Source organism: Benincasa hispida, chromosome 12 (genome assembly GCF_009727055.1).
Source record: "Benincasa hispida cultivar B227 chromosome 12, ASM972705v1, whole genome shotgun sequence".
NCBI classification, from domain to species: Eukaryota; Viridiplantae; Streptophyta; class Magnoliopsida; order Cucurbitales; family Cucurbitaceae; genus Benincasa; species Benincasa hispida.
The window spans coordinates 27,810,824-27,829,803 of record NC_052360.1 but is presented as its reverse complement, the minus strand read 5'-3'; the positions used below and the strand labels follow the sequence as shown (position 1 = coordinate 27,829,803).

General features: G+C 33.9%; 2 protein-coding genes across 3 annotated transcripts; one reads left to right on the top strand and one right to left on the bottom strand.

The window, feature by feature from the left end:
- Positions 1–3,440: 3,440 nt before the first annotated feature.
- LOC120092523 (pectinesterase) lies at positions 3,441–6,530 on the top strand. The gene is made up of 2 exons (XM_039050632.1): positions 3,441–4,415; positions 4,753–6,530. The coding sequence occupies exons 1-2, from the start codon at positions 3,503–3,505 to the stop codon at positions 5,442–5,444; spliced, it is 1,605 nt and encodes a 534-aa protein (XP_038906560.1). The 5' UTR covers positions 3,441–3,502; the 3' UTR covers positions 5,445–6,530.
- Positions 6,531–6,751: 221 nt separating this feature from the next.
- On the bottom strand, positions 6,752–16,042 carry LOC120092522 (phosphoglucomutase, cytoplasmic). Of its 2 annotated transcripts, XM_039050630.1 has the most exons (18): positions 15,764–16,042; positions 15,004–15,085; positions 14,176–14,231; positions 11,579–11,692; positions 11,413–11,475; positions 10,814–10,933; positions 10,633–10,733; positions 10,063–10,122; positions 9,855–9,954; positions 9,600–9,757; positions 9,415–9,510; positions 8,738–8,801; positions 8,561–8,642; positions 8,279–8,454; positions 8,102–8,178; positions 7,454–7,586; positions 7,166–7,282; positions 6,752–7,071 (listed from the first exon to the last, which is right to left on the bottom strand). In XM_039050630.1, the coding sequence occupies exons 1-18, from the start codon at positions 15,842–15,844 to the stop codon at positions 7,000–7,002; spliced, it is 1,752 nt and encodes a 583-aa protein (XP_038906558.1). In that variant the 5' UTR covers positions 15,845–16,042; the 3' UTR covers positions 6,752–6,999. The 2 variants fall into 2 exon arrangements, with proteins under 2 accessions (XP_038906558.1, XP_038906559.1); XM_039050631.1 differs by lacking the exons at positions 14,176–14,231; positions 15,004–15,085; positions 15,764–16,042 and adding an exon at positions 12,533–14,109.
- Between the last annotated feature and the right edge of the window lie 2,938 nt (positions 16,043–18,980).

Genomic DNA, 18,980 nt, shown 5'->3' with positions numbered 1-18,980 from the left:
AAACTGACGTTTTTTAAAGTTTAGAAATTAAAATATAGAACAAGATTCAAAGTTCGGGGACTAAAATAGGATTTAACCAATTAATTATTATGACACATAATTATTAAACAGATCCATTGATATTAGTATTATATAATTTCTTTTATATATTGAAACAAAATGTCATTAGATAAGAAAACAATTGGACAACCATAAAACAAAAGTTTTTTCACTTTCCATTTTTGCTTTATACTTAACTTTTTCTTATTTTAATGTAGTTTGTAAAATTATAGCCAATCTTTAGAAGTAATGACAAAATATTATTGAAAATACTTATAAATAATAGTAAAATATCATAATCTATCTACGCTAGGATACGATAGATCACGGTAGACTGTCTATTTATCGCAATCTATCGCGACTTATCACATGTAGATTGTGAAATTTTGTTATATTTGTGTTCATTTTTCTATCTTCGAATTCTTAAAAAAAAAAAAAAAAAAAAAAAAAGGAAAAATCATTTCCAATTTTTCCTTTTACACAAAAGGAACGAAAATCAAAGTGTGAAAAACATATTAGCCAAATGTATAGTTGTCTGATGAGTTTAACACATTAGTTTTTTTTTTGTTTTTTTGTCAAATATATATTTTGTCTTTAAAAAATGCCATTAAATAAGATCCATTGAATTTATTAAATATATAATTGACAACAACTCGATTCTGTTTCTAAAAATTATTTTTGGGTTCTAAAATTCAAATAATTCAAATTCGATAACATTTTTATATTTTCATTAATTTTGAAAGGGTTGTTTTTAAATATAGAAAAATGAATCAAAATATAGTAAAATTTTAGAACTATCAATGATTAACACAAAATTTTAGAACTATCAATAATTGACACACTTCTATCAGGTCTATCAGTGTCTATTAGTGACATTGATAAACACTAATAGAAGTCTATCTGTTTCTATCAACGTCTATCATTAATAGTTTTAAAATTTTGTTATATCTTGTAAATATTTTCAACAGTTTTACCATTTGAAATAATTTTCCATTTTGAAATTTAAAAATATAAAAATAGATTTATATTAAATAAAGATTAAAAAAATTAGAAATACACTATGTCATACTATAAACTAAATACGTTTTTAAAAAATAAAATATGTAATATATAATATATTATAAATCGTATAATATTTAAAATAATAATTAATACAATTTTTTTTAAATCATAAAACATATTCACAAATAAAATAATAATAGTTTATTGTTAAATAATATTTAGTAGTTAACTACAACTAATTTTATGATTTATAAACACAGTATCAAATGCATTTTAAACTATTGTTTGAATTAAAATCCAACTTCTAAATCTACCACCAAACACATATTTGAAAACATGAAATACTTCTATTTTCATTGAATCCATTATTTTCAAATTTCGATTTTTAGATTCCCTACTAGATAGACTCTGTCATCCAAGAAACTAGTCATCATTATGACAAACATTTCTACTAAACTACCTACTTAATTATAAAGATTTAAATTTTGATGTTGTCATTAGTCTTTACACGTAAATCAATACATTTGAATGGATATAAATGAAAGATGATGAAACTTCATTTTGGAACTTCAAATAATAAAGATTAATCATACATCTTTATAAAATGAAAAGGCAGAGATTTTGCCCTAATTAATTTGAAGAGATTCTACTTTTTAAGCCTAAATTAAAGAGGCTTTGAGAACTTTAAGTACTCATTCACCCTTATCATGAGATCAAAACCATAGAGAAATCAAGTCTAGTTCAAGACTGACATTATGACACGTGTCCATTCGAGTCTTAGATGAACTCTCTGATGATGCCACGTGGCATAATTACAAGTGGATGAAGGGATAAAAAAAAAGGGGGGGAAATTATTTGAACAACCAAGTAGCAACTTTATCTACAACCTACATTTCATAGTCAAAGCTCAAGCTTCATGTGTATTAGAAAACAATGGCCAATGGGAGTGTTCCAATATATCCATTATTAATTTTAATTAATTAATATTATTTATATCTGTAAATTTTATGATCAGTAAAATTATATCTAATTACAATTAATAAAATTGATGTACAATCACAAACACACACATGTGACAGTTGAGATAAAATAACAATTAATTTTACTTTTGAAATCTAAATCTTTTAAATAATAAGTTTGTTTCTTTGGAATTGTTTCATGTTTAAAATATCTATATCGTTGAAAAAATACTTAGGTGTATCCCAGACATCATCTATTTTTGTACATCTCACCATATTTTTTAATCATAACTTGTCATATGAGTGGTGAAAAATGATTTATAAAAATGGGTGATACCCGTGATGCACCCAAGTATTATCCATATTGATGGACATATTGAAATTTAATTTTAAAATATCGATAAAGACTATCGATAAAATGTCGATGATATATATTTTTGGAAAAATTTTTAAAAATTATTTTACTCAATAAAAAATAAATATTTTATACTTTGCTATTGGATTTAAATGCTTATTGTTTATATATCATTTATAGTTCGATACTTTCTTTTTCTTGATATTTCATCGATTTCTTCCAATATAATGAAAATGTCCATTCAGAAAATTTATGACCTACCACTTCTTTACTTTGATTATCTTATATGTAATAAATAAATATACTAAATGGGCGTTTAGGACAAGAACTATCCTAAGATTATAATAATCATCTCTTATTATAGTAAATGTTATTTCAAAATCTCAAATTAGTTATCGTTAAAATTATTTCAAAACTCTCATTTACTACCATAATTACTATTTACTACAATTTTTATTATTTTAAATTCATCATTTTTTATTTTGTGTTAAGATATTTACTATTCCATTCTCAAACTAAAATAGTTTACACCTATACCCAAACACAAACTATTATAAACCAACTATAATAATTTAGGACTATAATAATCAACTTCTTACCTCATATGCCCCTTAATATTTTATACCCAATGGAAGTAGCAACATAAAAGAAAAGAAGTAGTTACTCATAATTAGTGAGGGAGGTAAGTATTTTTTTTTTAGTAAAAAATAGCACTTGCTTGACCCGCTACATATATTTTATATAAGAAAAATGCTTAACTCTATTCTAGGCTATCCTTATATTTTATATAAGAAAAATACTTAGCTCTATTCTAGATTACACTTATTTTTGTGGATCTTACTCAATTGTCGGATTCATATGTGATAAATTCTTTTTACTTCTTTTCAAAAAAAAAAAAAATTTTTGATTGGTGTGGAATACCCAATAATGATTATATTTCGAGAATGAAGATAACATATGCTTTAATAATTTTTGTTAATATTAAGTTTGAGAATAATAATACTTTTCCAAAATATAAGTTTTGTTTAATTACCAAAAGCTCCCTCATTCTTTGCCTATATATAAAACCCTTCTATTCACTTACCAATAATATCAACACACTTGTGCACAAAGAAACAAACTCCATTCTTAATAATAAGTCATTACCATGAAAATGCTGCATTGTCTTCTTCTCTTTTCATTACTATTTATGATCATCCATGGCAAAAGCTTCAATAATTTCATGTCTTGCTCCCAAACCCCATATCCAGACCTCTGCTTCCATTACATAAACCCAAACGACAACGTATTGACTGCCGATATTGACGAAACTTCTGTCATCACCCGCTATCAAAACTTGACCATTCGAGCCACTTTGAACCAAGCCATGGTGGTCCATGACCATCTTCGCTTCGCCATGGATCTTGATTCATTTGATGATGATGACAGGACTAAATTCGCTTTAATCGACTGTTTGGAACTCTATGAGGATTCGATCACCGAGCTCAATCGTTTGGCAATGAGCTCCATGAGTGTCAACTCCTCGATTGACCACTTGACGCTGCTAAGCGCTTCATTAGCCAACCATCAAACATGCCAAGATGGATTTCGAGATTTCGGATTATTTTCGTTTGATGATCCATTTCAAATTTTGAGTAACTTCTCAAAATTGGTCAGCAATTCTCTTGCCATCACAAAGGCCGCTGTGGCGGTGCCCCCCACTAGTTCCTCCACCTCCGGTGGCAGGCGGTTGCTAGGTGGCTCATTTCCTCAGTGGATTTACGATGTTGATAGGATTCTCCTTCAGGGCACGGTCGGAAATCGTGCGGATATGGTGGTGGCACAAGATGGAAGCGGGGATTTTAGGACAATATCGGAGGCGGTGACAGCGGCGGAGGATGCGACAAAGGGATGTCGAAGGTTTGTTATATATGTAAAAGGTGGGATTTACAAAGAGAATGTTGTGATTAAGAAGGGGATGAAGAATGTAATGATGATTGGAGATGGAATGGATAGGACGATCGTCACAGCCATGAAAAATGTCCAAGATGGATCAACAACTTTCCAATCAGCCACTTTTGGTTCGTAAATTTTTACGTTTTGATTCAAAATTTCTGTTAATTTACTTCCCTGCCATGCATGCAAATAGATCCACTAGTTATATATATATAAATAGTTTCGAATAATTTTGAATTTAAAAGCTCCGATATTTTTTAAGTGAATCAATCTATTAAATATGAAATTAAAGTTTGTGCGAAATAATATTTTAAACTTTCAATTTTGTATAAAATAGAGCATATCACCCAAATTGACAAGGATTCAAAACTGCCCAAAAAAGAAGTAATTCGCATGGAACAAATTGATTGAAATGCCAACTAAATTTTTATTTAAGCCAAGATATATTGATGGTAAATTCAGCGGTGGCCGGTGAAGGGTTCATCGCCAAAGACATGACGTTTGAGAACACGGCGGGGCCAGAGAAACACCAAGCCGTTGCACTCCGATCTAATGCCGATCGGTCAATTTTCTACCGATGCAGCTTTAAAGGCTACCAAGATACTCTATACGCCCACTCCAACCGCCAATTCTACCGTGAATGCCACATTTACGGAACTGTCGACTTCATTTTCGGCGACGCTGTTGCCGTTTTTCAAAACTGCAACATCTTCGTCAGAAAGCCGATGATGAACCAGAAAAACACCATCACGGCGCATGCGAGGTCCGACCCAAATGAGAACACGGGATTCGTAATCCACAATTCCGTCATTCAGGCGGCGCCGGACTTGAAGCCGGTGGAGGGTTTGTACGGAACTTATTTGGGGAGACCGTGGAAGCCGTATTCGAGGACGGTGATAATGAAGAGCTTTTTGGACGGTCTGATTGAACCGGCCGGGTGGCTTCCTTGGGCCGGAGATTTCGGTCTGAGGACGGTTTATTATGGGGAGTTTATGAACACAGGTGGTGGAGCATATACGAAAGGGAGGGTCCAGTGGCCGGGATACCATGTGATGACGAGTGCGGCGGAGGCGGAGAGATTTACGGTGGAAAGTTTCCTTGAAGGAGGAAGTTGGATTCCGGCCACCGGAGTGCCATTTGCAAATGGGCTATGATTATGATATTAAACTTATCCAAGTATAGATAAGAAAAAAAAGAAAGAAAGATACGCACCAGTCAAAATAGTAGCTTCTGCTGACTTTTTGATAGTGTAGTGGTGTATTTTAAGTGGTTAAAAAATTATACAGAAATTTGAATGCGGTAGAAATAGGAAAAATAAAATTGTAAAAATACATCATATCCAAAAGTTTGTAAGAGGTTCCCAATTCCATGACCAGTGTATACTATAGACAAACACTCAGATATAAGAAAACAGCCCAAATAGGAGAAAAGTGGGGTGGGGTAAAATGTTGGGTAACTGATGTTAGGATTTGTTTGAGAGAAAGGTTGGGTATATAGCTTATTATAGTTGAAAGACTTTTATGGTTGGGTATATAGCTTATTATAGTTGAAAGATTTCTATACCTTGATAATAATAGTAAAGAGAAAATATATGAAAGACTATTTTCTTTTCTTTTCTTTTCTTTTCTAAGATCCTAACATGAAAGACTTAATTCTACTCTAATATCATTTAAAAAAAAAAAAAAAAAAACACTTTATCTTGTTCAATCAATGTAGGATGTAGATTTACCTTAAAAGTGTAATAAAAATCCGGAAAAAAATGTGCCTATGTAAAGTTTAAAATAAATATAATTTTTTGAAAAAAAGAATAATAATAGTTAAATAATTATTTATTCGAGATCCCAACACTAACATAGAATGAATGAAATTACCGCAACAAAATACAATAAGCACAAAGTTTAGTAGAGACTACCCGACTCTCTTTTTTCACGAGAAAACCAAAGAAGTATATGTTGACTTTGACTCTGCAGCTCTTTCTATTTAATTTCAGTCTGCAGCTCTTTCTATTTAATTTCAGTAGCAAATTAAATAAATTGTAAGGACTGGAGAATGAGTGAGTACAGTTCCACACTCAAAAGTGAGGCCTCCTGATTTCAGTTCGACTCTTATGGACAGAATCATATACTAAAAAATTTCCTTTGATTACTTTATTTAAACGAACCGCATTAAAAGTCCTTTAAAAACACAACTATTCCAAATGCAATTTCCCAATCAAAGCTCTGAGATTGTCATTCGGGTTTTCTGTTTTTCCTTCTAAGTTTTGAAAGAAGCAAACCCCCAAGAAAAAAATGAGATAGAAGTATATATTTAGTTTTTGCAAGCACAAGGAATTAAACTGATAGACAAACCAATAACATTCATTTGGAAAAGTGAGATAATGAAGCCAGGAACTGCAAACCAAAATTGGACATCGAAATAGTTATGAAGCTTTAATTAGCAATTTGGTACATAAGGCAACGTATAACAAAAATGGGTAAAACCACATTGATTTAATTATATATATTTATATTCTATAACTTAGTCTAGTCGAGCTTCATAAGAAGCATCAAGATTATTATTAACACAATCAAAACCCAAAAATTTATGTAGGCTAAAGTTTTCCCGCCAAGCAAACACTCTGGAAGCACTTACAATGATGTTTTAATATATCTTGCGCCACCGCAAGCTTGCAACAATTATTTCTTCAAAATCATGGGTGTGTATAGTCATTTATGTAATGACGGTTGGAGCGGATCGGCCGGTGAATTCTTGCATTTTTGAGAGCTTAAGAGCAACTTCCACCTGAAACGAGATAATGATCAAGTCAATACAAATCGGATACTCTACAAAAATGGATTTTATACAGTGTCTTTTCTAAAATGGGGAGAGATCTGACCAGAGGAGCAAGAGCTTCCTGAGAATCTCTCCCAGTTTTTGATGGATCTTTCTCATATTGCTCGATGTAGAGCCGAATTGTTGCACCTTCAGAGCCAGTTCCAGACAGGCGGAAGACCTGCAACCATGAAAATGTTGAGAATATGTAACTCTTCATTTTTACTAATTTTGCTCACACAATTTTAGGGATTCTGTTGGATCCTCCAGAGTTTAGTAAAAGTTATGATTAGTGTATATATACGCTATCGAATGGGGAGCTGGAAAGGCAACTCCAAAAAAATTAACTCACCAGTCGTGAACCATCCTCAAACAAATATCGAATACCCTGATGCTTGGAGATGGAACCATCAACTGGATCTTTATACTCAAATTCATCACCATGGACAACTTTTGACACATCTGAACGGATTCCCTTTACAATTCTGCATTGAATGCCAGGGTTTATCCATCAAAGAGGACAAATTAGACAAAAAGATAATGGACGAAAATTTAAGGAAGAGTTCAGAACTCTTTGCCAACAACACGGAAGATAAGCTAAACAAGATTTTCAAATTTAAACAAGTAACAAACTGAAACTAACATGAGAAGACTCAGAAAATTCAACTCAGCTCAGTTTCGACCGAACTAAGCTGTTCTGAAAGTTGAACACTCCTTTGTCTGTGAAGAACTTACCCCTGGAGTTTTTCATCCTAAACTAAGTTCATTGTAAATAAATACTCTCAAAGAGTCGAACGTTCACTACCTAGGGGCTTACCACTTATAAACGAAAAAGGAAAGCCCAAGGACGAGAGAGTTGTCAATTTGTAGGATTGCACTCCCAAAAAAAAAAAAAAAAAAAGAAAACAGTATCTGGGTAACACTTAAATGAGAGCGAATTGCATATAGGCTAGAGAACTTGTTCATTTTCAAGTGACAGAATAAACACAAAAAAGCATACCCATTAACTTCGGCAAGTGAAGATTGCAGCTTCACCAGATTTGCCATCAAATCCTTTGCTGCTCCAGCATCAACATTCTAATACATAACAAAAAAACATCCATAAAAATCAGAAATGTCAAGTCCATTTACGACAACATCTGCATCTTAAAAGAATCTGAATAACCAAAATTAATACCTCGTAATCGTATCTAGTATAATAATGACGACCATAGGTGGCCCAATGTTGGCGAACTATATCTTCAACTGTCACAAGCTTTCCACCATCAAGGTTTGCCTTGTTTTTATAAGCAAGAATAGATAACCAAGCCAAAACTGCCCAAATTCCATCTTTCTCACGAATATGGTCAGATCCTGTTCAAGAAATTGGTAGAAAAGAAAAAAAAATCAGTTTAGAACAGATTCTATCAGGTCTCGAACAACCAGAAATTTAAATAAGTTAGAAAAATCAGAGGCTGACCAGTTCCAAAACTTTCTTCACCACAGATGGAGCACATTCCTGCATCCATTAAATTACCAAAAAATTTCCAGCCAGTGGGAACCTGGAGAAAATATATAGAAATAACCAAATTAGTTGTCAGTACACAAGATGCAAACAACCTGTAAAGTTCAAGATAAAAGCAAGTCTTGAATTGACCTCAAAAAACTTCAACTTCAAGTTTTTGGCAACCACATCTAGTGCAGCAGACGTTGGCATGCTCCTAGAAATATTAGGGTTAGAAAATCAAATAAGTTCAATGATTTTTCTAAAACAGTTTTAAATGCTCAAAGGAGACCAAAGAATAAAGGAAGTTCCCTAATGATGCATATGAGAAAAATTAAATAGCCCAGATGTCCGACATCTACAAAATTTGTTGAGTTCTTCCACAGTAAATTTAAAATAGACAGTTTATTCACCATAAACTTATTCCATTATCATATGATTTAAACCCTACCCAATGAAATACATTATGCAGTAACCCAAAAGATGCTACCATGCTAATTATCAAAACCATATTTTTATATAAGATCAGATCCTAACGGTTTAGTTTTTATATTCACTAGTTCATTTAACAACAAACTTAAAACTTGAATTACTTCCAACTTTAACCAAATTTGCAAATTGAACTGTGGATTGAATACAGACTTGGAAGTAATGCAATTTTATACAATATTGACAAGTCCAAGTGGTCATATCTTAGATTGCAAGTCATGAAGATTGGAGGTCCACATGCAACAAGCAGGATGATAAAATATTTGATTTCCAGAAAAGATAAGCTGGTTTTCAGGAGTATGTTTTTTCAAATTTTTTAAAAAAGCAACAGAAAGTAGCACCTGGCAACACCATTCAAACCAGCAGAGAAGTATGGAATAGCTTCAACAGCATTAGCAGCAATAATGGCAACAGAGTCTGAAGGAGTGACAAAAAACCTGTAAAAGTACAATGAATAATATAAAGAATAAGTGAAAAGGAAATGTTATTACATATCAGTACTATTGGTTAGGCAAAACTATACTACCTTTTACCAAGAACCATATTGCGATCTGCATCACCATCAGCAGCAGCACCAAATTCTGGAGGTTCTTCTCCAGAGCTTGATTTACCCAATCCCATACGAGCAACCAATTCCTTCGCATAAGTCAGATTAGGGTCAGGATGGCCTCCTCCAAAGTCCTCCTGTTATATCAGTCAAGATAATAAAGAAAGGTAAAAGATGAGTTTTAGGTAATGATTATACAAGGAAAGCCAAAATATGTACTGAAGGGAAGACAACCTTAGGAACGCAGTTCAGTAATGAGCTTTCTTGTGCACCAAGCTCTTCCACAAAAATACGTTTTGCATAAGCTCCAGCAACACCATGTAGAGCATCATAACTTCAAAAGAAACATGTTGGTCTTAGTATTTAAGGCCATAACATCAAAAATTACACATATAGAGGTTAATGTTCCTCTTAAAATGGTTCCTCCGGAGGATCTACATACCAGAATGAGAATTTGGGAGAGGATAGAAGCTTGTGGATAGATTCAAAATCAAATATTGACCTGTTAAATTGAGGGAAACAACATCAAGAGAACTGAAACTTGGATAAGAAATGATTTCATTGATAGAAGCTTATAAATTCAATTACCAAACATCCAAAAAAGAAATAGCATAGAAACATCAAGACCATGAGAGTTTCTGAAGCATTGCTTCTAAACTGGATGAGGATGTTGACCTCGTCACTCGTTGTACAAGAAGTTTCGAAGGGGGAAAACATTTAATAAGACCATCTAATTGTGATAAAACAAAGAAGTCCGTCTTTTGCAGAAGAGAAAATAAGCATGCACCATCACAGGTTGACAAGGTAAACAATGATGATAATTGACTACCTAGCGCTGGTTCTATATTAATTTAAACCAACGACACCTGACAATGAGTAATCACAAAACATCTCCATCAGTAAATAAAGGAAGGCACACAATAACGAAGGAAAGAAATGGAGGAAGAAATAGCAATAATAATGATATAACATGTTGTCATAATGATAAATAATATTGATCAACAAAGCTTACTTCATCAACTTCACATAGTCACTAGCTGAGTCAAAAACCTCAACATCAAATTGTCCTTCTGGTCCGCTAAAGCTAGAAACACCTATTGTGGAAACATCCACCTAAGACAAACAACATGTCTTGATAAACAAGAATTAAGGGATGAGTATGTAGAAATTTTAATATGAGAGTGGGAAAGTACGTTAGGTAGATCTTCAGAAATTAGGTACTCCTTTATTGATTTTGTGTTTTCATAGATCTTATCAGTAATTCCCTCAGGTGCAGGTCCACCATTTTCCATGTTGTATTTAATCCCAAAATCCTGCAAAGGTTTTCTTCCCCATAATAAATAACGTATAACAAATAATAAGGTAATTTAGATCAAAGTAACAATTCTATGTCCTCTAGATGCGCCAATGCTCTTTTAGTGCATCCCATTCCCAACTATTCATGCACTTCTTTAAGTAACCACATGCATTGAAGCAGGAAGTACAGAAAACGTAGGAATACACTTCTTTAATTCTAAAATCCTAGGAGAGTACAGCTCATGATGACCAAAAAGAATACAACCAACTCCTGGCCAATTGATGATCTATTACGATTCCTATGAAATAAACGAGAAAGAATGCCATTCATTTGCAGGCATTGTTAGTCTTTTTATTTATCCTTTTTTTTTTCTTTTTCTCCTTCAAGAAACAAATGTACTAAAAAATGGAAGATATTGCCAGACACCAATTGACTTAATTTAGGAACGTCATTCAGAACAGAGAGAGGAAAAAGTAGCAATTAGATGATAACTACCTCATTAGGACCTCCTGGATTGTGACTTGCAGTCAAAATAAATGCTCCTGATGCTCGGGATCCCTGGTATGAAAAGTTACTTTCATGGCTACCATAGTTAAAGACTTAAAATATCATCATCTTGAAGCTAGAATTCTAGCTAATGTATAAAAGTAATCCCACTTACATCAACCCCAACTCTTTCACGTATGACAGCAGACACAGCAGGAGTTGAAAGCAACCCATTTTGACCAACCCAAATACGTCGCACCCCATTTGCTGCAGCCATCTTAGTTATTATCTGTAATTAAAACATGGCAATGTAAGATATGGATTACATGACATCAATTCAATAAAGGACATATGACGTGTAAAATGGAAAAACTAAAAATAGTTTTGAACAGAATTCCAGAAAATTGTCTTCCATTAGTGGTGACCTATGTTGTGTTGATGGAAAAATTAGTTGTTTCACATTGGAAGCTGAGTTTTCTTTAACATAAAATGGATGCCTATTAGCAATACTCCCTACCATGCCATTTAGGTTTCAGGAATGTAAAAGAGGAAGAATAGATTGTTCTCACCTATTTCTATCAATACTAATTACTAAGTTTGCAAAAATGGAATTTCCTTAAAAAGAATAAGAATGTCATGCATATTTCCGCTTCCTTTTTCAGCATAATGATATCAATCATTGATCCCAAAGAGAGAACAATACAACTTGGTCACTCAGAAGTCAGAAAGTATAGTGTATACATGTGCATACAGACAAACCAAAAGGATAGCTAGTTTATATCTTCCTCAAATAAACAAAACCAAAGAAATAAGAAAGCCTTAGAATACAGATTGTATAATCAAAAGGGCAAAAGGTTGTTACTTAACTAAATAACTCAAACAAATTCAAAAACATTATAAATCAATCATGCTTATGTTAAAAGGAAAATTGCAGTACACTATCTTCAAATCTAACAAGAATTTTTTGTTTTTTGCTTTTTGCTTTTTGTTAAAAGAGAAATCATGTTTCATTGAGAAAAAATGAAAGAATACAAAAACAAAAGGATCATGGGCATACAGAAAGACAGTCGAAGCCAAAGGAGATAAGCAACTAACTATATGAAAATGAACCCCAATAATAAGTCCTTACAGATAGTTACAAAATCCTTGGAGACCGACATCCAGACAAAGGTGTTAAACCTCGAACCAAAGCTCCTCCCCCTAAATAATCTCAACATCCCTAAACACTTTATTATTCCTCTGAAGCCACAAACCCCACAAGGTGGCAGATAATCAAACCTGCAATAAAATCCACCCCTTATCCTGAAAGGACTGATGCAAAAGCCAAGAGGATCACCTCCATCATAGTACTGCAGACCGCAGTCCTTGCTCCTCATAACGCTAACACCAAATAGCTGAAAATATCTGTCCCAGATAGAGTGAGCTAACCGACAATCACCAAGGAAATGACACACGTACAAAGTCTGCACCACCGAGAACCTAAAACTAAGGATGAATGTCTCAAAGCCTGATCCATAAAGTTCACCTCGAGAAGCAAGACCCTCCAGCCACAGAATTTAGCCTTCTCCGGAATTTGAACTTTCCACAATGAGGAGAAAGTGGGACAACTTGAAAGAGAGGAATCTCTCAAACATAGAAAAAGGAACTATAAGAGAACTCCTTGGACGGGTCAGGAGTCCAAATACAACAATCCCTATGGAAAAGGTAAACACGGATCCACCAAGCCTCGAAAGAGGCTCCATAACATTTGTTATTTCTCTATCAAACAAGAAACGTCAAAATCCCAAGGAAGGGGAGGAAGAACACGAGGGAGAAATAGAGGATTCCCCACCCGTAATTTTTAATCATGGTCAAATTCACCAATTTTCAATTTAATAAACGTCTTCCTTGCCTGGCTCTCATGCAAACTTGAGATTAATAATGTATCTGTAATCTGTATCAATTAATACATCCATTGATATCTTTTTTCATTCTAGTTCCATGATAATTGTAATAAATACAATTTTTTTTCCTAGCCAGTCTTACATCAGAGTCTTACATTAGAGAGTCAACACTATGGACCGCATTCAGGGGCAGTCTCTCTCTTGTTAGGGCCATAGTGGTGCATCATTTGCAAGGAGTCATCAGAGGATTTGGGTTACAATTACATTCTTGGTAGATTGAAGTTCGCTAGCTTGTCTGGACACCTTTTTAGAAACATTGAGTGTGAGTATAGTTCGCAATAGAGATTGTCATCTTATGTTGGAGAAAATCTCATGCCACCTGTGGCCTATCGTTATAAGGGTCATACTCTTTGGCAAGCCTTTGTTTTCTATTTAGTAGAATATTGGCTAGAGAGGAATGAGAGAATTTTCAGGGAATTAGAAAAATAGGATGAGGGCTCTGACCAAATTTATTGCCTCTCTTTTGGCATCTGTGTCTAAAGATTTTTGTAACTATCCTCTAGAAGCCCATTTTTTTTCCATTTTATCACGGTAGGTCTTCAGTTGTGGTGGCCCTTCATTTTTGGGAATTGATTTGAAAGCAAAAATGGAGCTTTGAAACCTTTGTTGGGCATTGTTGTCATATTCCCTTTGTATTCTTTCTTAATAAAAGCTTGGTTTCTATAATAATAATAATAATAATAATAATAATAATAATAAATCAAAAAGAATCCATAAGAGTAAGTACAATAATAAGAGTTATTTTATTTTTCATTGATTTGACTTGAATTTCCCTTCAAATCAATTCCTAAACATCCCTGCAAATCACTATGAAAATAAACTATAGTACCTGAATAGCATCCTTTGAGTAATAGCGTCCATCTCCGGATACAACAAGTGTAGCCCCTTTATCCACCAAAAAATAAATTATTGTTAAAGGAAAATCCATAAGAGTAATGCCCTAGTAGAAAACAAAAGTTAGCTACTTGAGAATAGAGATTAAGTGAAAAAACTAACGTAAAGGCCAACAAGTGAATCATAACTAGAAATTGAATTCTGTCTGGGCAGAAGAACAAATGTTGAGTTGAGACCCTTGCATAATGAATTAATCAAGAGGGAGCAGTCAAAGGCTCCATGCAAAAAGCAAATATGAGTAACGAGAACATAGAGCACTGTAATGACTGGTAGTAGGCAAATAAAATATTGACACCTAATGACTTTGTCAGGCAAGGCACAAGCACCACCATCAACGCTAAAAAGCTAAGATTAGAAATATGTAATGATGAACTGATAAAACCCATCAGAACAAATTAGCAAATAAAGAAAAGAGCCAGGTCTGGGAAATATTGGTCATCAACTGACATTACATTACAGAATCTTTTTCTTTTTTCCTTATCTAAAGGATTTATTCCCCTAATCGTTTATCTTCAAGCATTAAGGTATTAAACAAAACAGGGTTGACCATGCTGACTTGACTTCCAGTTTCCACACAATACTTACGGTAGAGGAAGTTTCATTTAGTTCTAGGATTGTGAAAGATAAATCTATTTAACCACTCGAGCATCTTATTCTATCTCTTTCTAAAAGTTATTAGAGAGATTGACTAGAAACATCATGTAAAAGAAATAAGTTCCGCATAACTACTAGGAAGTTATATTTTAAGAGAACGATCCACTACCTCTGACTTTTTCAGCAGTCAATGCATTAAATGTTGACTGAACAAAATTCTCCAAGTAGTTCGGTTGAATGAATACTTTTACCTAGAAAAGGTCCAGCCATAAAAAATCAGTCCAGTGTAAAAAAGACAGGAAGGAACATCGCATTACACTATAATCTGAACAACAGTATATAATCGTATTGTGTAAAGATCAACTCGCACTGTTCCAAAATAGTCGAACATCTCAGAACAGCAAATAATGAATTCAAAGGAATAGGAAAATGGAAAGAAAAAAAAAATCAAAACAAGACAGGTCAATCCCTATGATATGAGAAGAGAACAAAACAACACGTGGCGTATCCAATTTAAAACCTCTAACGAAATAGCTAAAAAAAACCAAGAAGATCCAACGCGCATGCAGCATCAGTCAGAAAACAATCAAATTAATAAACAAAGAGACGCATCAAGAGAGTAAATTATTCAAAAGCGGAATAATAATAAATCACTAAAATCTGCAAATTCAGAAAACAAATCCTCCGACATTCCGAATCAATAAGGAACTCAAAATCCTTCTCCTACAGTCCTACTCATCAACACAAGATCTAATCGAATGAAAATCACGATAGATCAGTAGGAACCAACCCGATCCACATAGATCAGAACAATGCAATGAAAAAAAAAACAAAAGAAATCGAAAACAAAGAAAAGTGAAACGAATTAGAGGCAGATCGTGATTCCGATGGGGAAATGAAAGACGAAGATAAGAAGGAAAGGAAGGAACCTTCTTGCGGAGGCCGGAAGTACCGGGCTTCTGGCCGTCGATAGGGGATGTGAGCTTCCTGGTGACATTGAAGCGAACCATGTCTGGATGAGAAGAAAGGGGAAGGTAACTGAAGGAAGAGAGAGTGGAGATGGGGGGAAATGGGAGAAGGAAGATTAATTAATAAAGAGAAGAGAAGAAGAAGAATTGATTCAGTGGTATTGTATTTTAGAGAGGGGGAAGCGAAACTGATGGGGAAGTGATGAGTTCGAACGCCACGTAGAAGGAATAAATTATCAGTTACGTTATAGATGAGAATCAGATGATGAACCCTTTTTCCCTTTTTCCCTTTTTCCTTTTTCTTTTTTCTTTTTTCTTTTTTCTTTTTCTTTTTCTTTCGCAGGACCCGCTCCTTCTAAACGATGCCGATTCTATTTTGTACACAAGTGTAGAAATGGGAATGAGAGATTTAATTAAATAGTACGTACAAGGCATTCGAATTTTCCTAATTTTGTAAATACTACTTATTTTTCTACACCTTTTATTTTGGTTTTTTTATATTTTTAAAATACTCATTTTAGTTTCGGTAATTTTAAAGGTGACCATTTTAATCCTTTCATAATCAATTTTAAGAGATTGTTTGGAGTGGTTATTTGAGTTTTAAAATATAAAGCTGATATATTTGTGGAGTTAGGAATAGAGATGTTCATTTCTCTTTGGGGTTGGGACTCCCCATTAGGATTGACAAAAAAAAACCCGTGGGACCCGACCCGTTCAAGTCGGGGATTTTCCAATTTGACCGAGGATGGGATCAAACCGAAAAAATTAATCGGGGCCCCGTCTGAGGACGGGACAAGGACAGGGACAGTATCTCTACCCCCGACCCCGACCCCGATTTTATATATTTTTATTTTTATATATATATATTTAGAATAATATAAAATAATTAATTTATATATATGTCTATAATATTAATAGGTAAAGTTTAGACTTTGGAGCCAAGAAGATCTTTAAAAAAAACCCAAAATTAAAAACTAAAAAGCTCAAAGGGAAAAGCTCATTTCTCCTCTCCTTCCTCTTCCTTCCCTTTCCCTAATTCCCTTCTCTTCTGGTTCTTTCTTGAGTCCCCGCCGCCCGCCCCTCCCTTCCATTTTGAAAACTTGTCCGCCAATTGTGAAGTGAAGCCACCACTGTCGAAAACACCCTAGTTCCCTTGTGAAGTGAAGTGATCGCCCAGTCGTGAAGTGAAGTGAGTCCACTACCAAAAATGCCCAGTCGTGAAGAAGCCACTGTCGAAAACCGCCTAGTCGCGACCGTCCGGTGCCCACTCGTGAAACCACTACCGAAAACGCAGTGACCACCCAATCGTGAGTCCACTGCCGAAAACGCCTTGACCGCCCAATCATGAAGCCACCGTCGTCCGCTAGCTGAGCCCGACTCCTGCCCTATTTCGAAAACTTGAGTCCAGTCCACTGTCGAAAACGCCCTAGTCGTGAAGCCAGTAAAAATTTCCTTTTGTTTTCCTTTCGAGTTTCAGCTTTCCAAGGCTTATGACCTTGTGCTAGTTCGCCTAGCAATAAACCTTCTTTCTTCACCGGTTAGGATCGATCCAATCATCACGGCTTTAGGAGAGCTGGTAATCCCTTTCTAGAGGAATTTGAAAGTTGCTCGAACCTAGTGAGAGGATTTTCTTTGTTGCAAGTCTTCTTCACAGGATTAGTTAGTATATGGTGCTTATCACTAAGCACTCTCTCTCTGTACTCCGTTTTTCCCATGAATTTCTTAGTTTTCTTATTCTTATTTTTTTTTTTTTATAATTAAGATACATTTGTTTGTTAATTAAGTATAAATATGTTCAAAGTCCACAATGTAAAAGTATAAATATGTTAATTAAGATTTGTTTGTGTGTTTAGTTTGTTTGGGTGTTAATTAAGGTTTGTTTGTGTTTGGTTTGTTTGTGTGTTTGGTTTCAAAGTCCACAATAGTAAAAGACTCTTAAAGGAGAGATGATGGCTAAGTTGAAATGAGAAAGATTTCTCACAATAAGATAAAAGGATATAGTGCTTATTCAATTTTGATTTTTCCAAGTAGTAGAGAACATTTTCACTCAACTTTGAAACTTTTTGTAATACTAATATTTTGTAAAATCTTTCATGTCAAAATCAATAACAAATTGAGTGATCTACGTATAAGTAGACATTTTCTCTTATAAGAATTCCATTTAACATAAGTTTCTCGATTCTTTAGTTCAAGATGTGACCTAAAGACTAAATAGGGGTTTTCAAAATAAATCTTTGGTAGGTTGAAAACAATGTCTTCATCACCTTCTCCAAGTCCAATCCCAGATCCAACCCCAGATTCAACCCCAAATTTAACTCCATGCTCTTCGAATGATGATAATTTGAATGTTGATAATTGTGTTATTATTGGTGAGGATATTGAGAAAGATCTTTAAAGAGGATATTGACATCAGTTGTTTGGAACCATTTTAAGAAACAAAAAATAGATGGAGTAGACAAGGCGGTTTGTAATTATTACAAACGAAAATTAGGGGGTGAAAGTAAAAATGGAACCAAACATTTGCATGATCATATTAAGATATGTCATATAAAGGACAAAAGAACATACAACAATCCCTATTGAATTCTAACAGGGAGAAGAACAATACATTGAGTTTATATGACTTCGATCAGGAAGCTACAAAAAAAAACATTAGCTAGGATGATAATAAGACGTGAATATCCTCTCTCAATAGTTGAGCATGAAGGTTTTAGAGAATTTTGTAATTTCATCCAACCATTATTTAAGATGGTGTCAAGAAACACAATAAAGAAGGAGATTTTGAAAATTTATGAGACTGAAAAGTTGAAATCCATGTTGAATGAGATCAAAGGAAAAATTGCCCTTACAACGGACATATAGACTTCTTCAAACTACCAAACAAAAGGTTATATGGGTGTTACTGCTCATTTTGTTGATGATAGTTGGGTTTGACAAAACAAAACAATCAAGTTTATATATGTCCCTTCTCCACACACTTCTGAGATGCTTCATGAAGAACTAATGGAATGTCTGTTAGATTGGAATATTGATAAAAAATTGTCATCTGTGACTGTAGATAATGGTAGTATAAATGACTCCAAGGTTCATATACTTTAGCGAAAGAGATATGTGAGAAACTGAAAATATTTCATCACGTGACTGAAATATTTTCTAGATCCAAATATCCTACTACTAA